A 3,120-nucleotide genomic window follows, 5' to 3' on the forward strand; every position below is an offset into this window, starting at 1 on the left:
CAGGATATTATTGGTTGGAAATCATTAGTTTTTTATATAAAAATACCAAAAAATTGTGGCAGACATTAAATAAATAATTAATAAATAACTGATGGTCTTTAATTTCTCTCTTTTCTTTCTTACATAATCTATTAAATCTCCCTCCCTTCCTCTCCTTTCCACCTTTCCTGGCTCTCCCTCCCTCCCCTCTCCTCTCTCCCTTCCCTTCCTTCCTCCTCTCCTCGCCGTCTCTCTCTCTCTCTCTCCGCCCAGTCAGACAGACAGACCTCCGGCAGTCAGTCCGGTCTCTCGGTCCAACACAGCTGCACAACACTACAGTTAATCACACATTTTAATTAACCTGCGGATGGACTTTAAAGAAGCGAATTCAATGGAGCCGATTATTCACCTGTTGGATTACAAAGCAGCTTTAAGCTCTTTTTTAAATTAATTTTTGACGGACTTTACCTGCTTCCAACCTTTTTCATTTAATCTGAATTGGGATTACTGATCAATTTGGCGTGGTTTTAACGGTTTGAACATGTCACTGTGGATAATTGTGGATTTATTTGCCGTTTTTTGTGTGTTTGTGGTTTCACACCACGTGAAACGTCTGACAGGACACCGGCGCTTACAGTTGACAGGTGAACACACGTTTAAGTGAGGTTGGACTATTTGACGCATTTTTAAACTTTTAACGACCTCCTGAAGCTCCTGAAAGACTATAATGTGAATTATTAATTATATATTTTTTTCTTCATAAAACTGGTGAAATTCGGACAGTTTCTTCAATCCAGAGGAGCGAATAATATTAATAATTTAATAAATTAATTAATAAATTCAATTTTTAAAAAACGGGATTTAAAGGTCGCCGTCGCGCGCTGCTCACCGGCTGCCAGGTAGGAGGGCACGCGCCGGACATGTTTTCGCGGGCATGGTTTTTGGCAGCGAGTTTCACCATTACCGAAATCACCAAAACTCACAACCAACAGCATGAAGAGGAAACCGGACACCCGCTGAGGTACAGAAGAGAAAGACAATTTCAGAAGTGATATCATGGTTGTTGTTTTTAGATGTATTGATTTACATTCGAGAGGATAATTGACGTTTTGACCGTGTTTCCATCCGGAGGGAATTGATGCTTTTAAGCAAAGCAGCATGTCCATTACAAAGATGGCAACAGCAGTCTGGTGCTATATGGTATGGAGGGTTATTAGTGCCAGCTGAGGTTGTGTCTCTGGAGCCAGAACAAATGATTAATTAAAAATGTAAAAAGTCCAGAAAAATGTCATTTTAACCTTTTTAAGATCACATCCTGAGTTATATTGTTCCCCTCTTTAACAATGTATGTGAAACTCAATGTCTTTGGGGTTTTTTTACATCAAAATCCAATAATTTTGTCTTCCTGTAAAACAAAATGTGAGGCGTGCTTACGTCAGCATAAACTAACTGATTTCAATCAATAATATCCTGACATTCACCCGTTGATCAATCTTTTATCAACTTTCAGCGACACAGAGTGAAGATTCATTACTGCACAAACACAACTTTATCAGTGATTTGGGTGAAACTGGATCATATTTTATAGAAAAGAATATTTTTCCCTCTGACGTCCTCCGGCTGCAACCTCCTAGACAAAGATATCTCTGGCTAAATGTAATATAATTGTCAGTGGCCTCAAAGATGTAGTATTGGTGATTTAATGTTAAAGCAGGTCGTCATCTATTGTAAGCAGCATTGTGATAGTAGTGTGTTTGTAAAGTATAAAGAGAAGCTATTAACCATAGCCATAAAGTCAAATATGCAATATTTACAAAAATCACAAAGCAAAGTAAAAACTTGACTAAATTAACTTATTGGCTTATTCTTAGAAATCAAATTGATTTCAACGTGATGATATTGAATTCAAATTTCCGCTGTATTTGATGCTTTTTACAAATGAAATTCAGTTTATTTTCCAATTCATAAACAGTAGTACAAATATTTTAATGACACATTCAAGTGTCTGCAGTAAAAATACAATCTCTTGGTAGCTTTGTTTGGTTTTCCTCCCACTGACTCTTGATTGGAAAACCTTGATCGGTGGTTGATTATATGTTTGTCAGCTTTAATTATGACACATTTCTTGGTTGGGTTTCATCAAAACATACAAAAAAAACCTTGTTATCAGTCGGGTAACATAACTAAATCTGTCATGAAAGTGGGATTAAATCTGTCATTTTCTTAGGTGGGTTTCAACTGTTTTTTATTACAGGATGACAATGTGTTTCCCCCGGTCTGAGATATTCATGAGGGTTAGGCTGTACTTGAGAAAACACTCATCACTTTCAGTGTCATACATTTTTGTATGAGGTGGGCAGGGCTGGCAGGAAAATTGTCCTCTTGTTTCCCAGCTTCAGGGAGGTTTTCTCCCACGACTCAGCATGGCCCCGAACTCACAAAGGCCACTTAGGACAAAATTATTACAGTGAAGTCGACCATGACCAACCAGAGCAGGTCTCAGTGCCCCGACTGTGTTATTAGATAGAGGAAGTACGCATCATTCTTCCAGCTCAAATAACAGGACTTCATTTATGTTGCATGTTTTGTTAATGTCTCCCTTGTGTGTGTCCACAGTTAACGGCGATAAATTATTCAGCTGTGGTTGGAAGTGGACTACCTGCTGGGGAGAGGATGGCCCGCTGGAAAGAGGGCACCGCTCTCCTGCTGGTTCTGCTTGTTCTGCTCGACCTACAGCCGGTTTCCGGGCGATCGTCTCGACATCGCAGCTTGAGGCGTCAAACTCGAGGGCACCACGAACACCGGGTGCTCCAGAACATCACGCTGGCCGTCATTTTACCACAAAACAACACATATTACCCGTGGGCTTGGCCTCGTATTGGTCCTGCCCTAGAGCGGGCCATCCAAACCATCAACGCCAACCCCACCCTGCTCCCCGACCACCACCTCACCTACGCTTTCAAGAACAGCCAAGACAAGGACGGCATCTGCTCCGAGTCCGTCGCCCCGCTCATGGCTGTGGATCTTAAGCTCGCCTACGACCCATGGGCGTTCATCGGGCCCGGCTGCTCCTACACCGCCTCCCCCGTTGGCCTCTTCACCACCCACTGGGATGTTCCCATGGTTACGGCGGGCGCCCCG

General features: G+C 41.8%; 2 protein-coding genes across 2 annotated transcripts in view; both read left to right on the top strand.

Moving 5' to 3' along the window:
- Window positions 1–3,120, top strand: part of LOC118336472 — a 744,338-nt gene that overhangs the window by 625,954 nt on the left and 115,264 nt on the right. The window lies entirely within an intron of this gene.
- The window catches only part of LOC118336553 (atrial natriuretic peptide receptor 1-like), a gene marked incomplete in the record, with an annotated part of 74,392 nt that continues 71,533 nt past the window's right edge, over window positions 262–3,120 (top strand). The window contains 2 exon segments of the mRNA XM_035673222.1: window positions 262–1,000; window positions 2,596–3,120. Of these exon segments, the coding sequence (XP_035529115.1) occupies window positions 2,653–3,120 (468 nt within the window).

Source organism: Morone saxatilis, unplaced genomic scaffold (genome assembly GCF_004916995.1).
Source record: "Morone saxatilis isolate NCDOM2014 unplaced genomic scaffold, NCSU_SB_2.0 Contig24, whole genome shotgun sequence".
Lineage (NCBI taxonomy): Eukaryota > Metazoa > Chordata > Actinopteri > Moronidae > Morone > Morone saxatilis.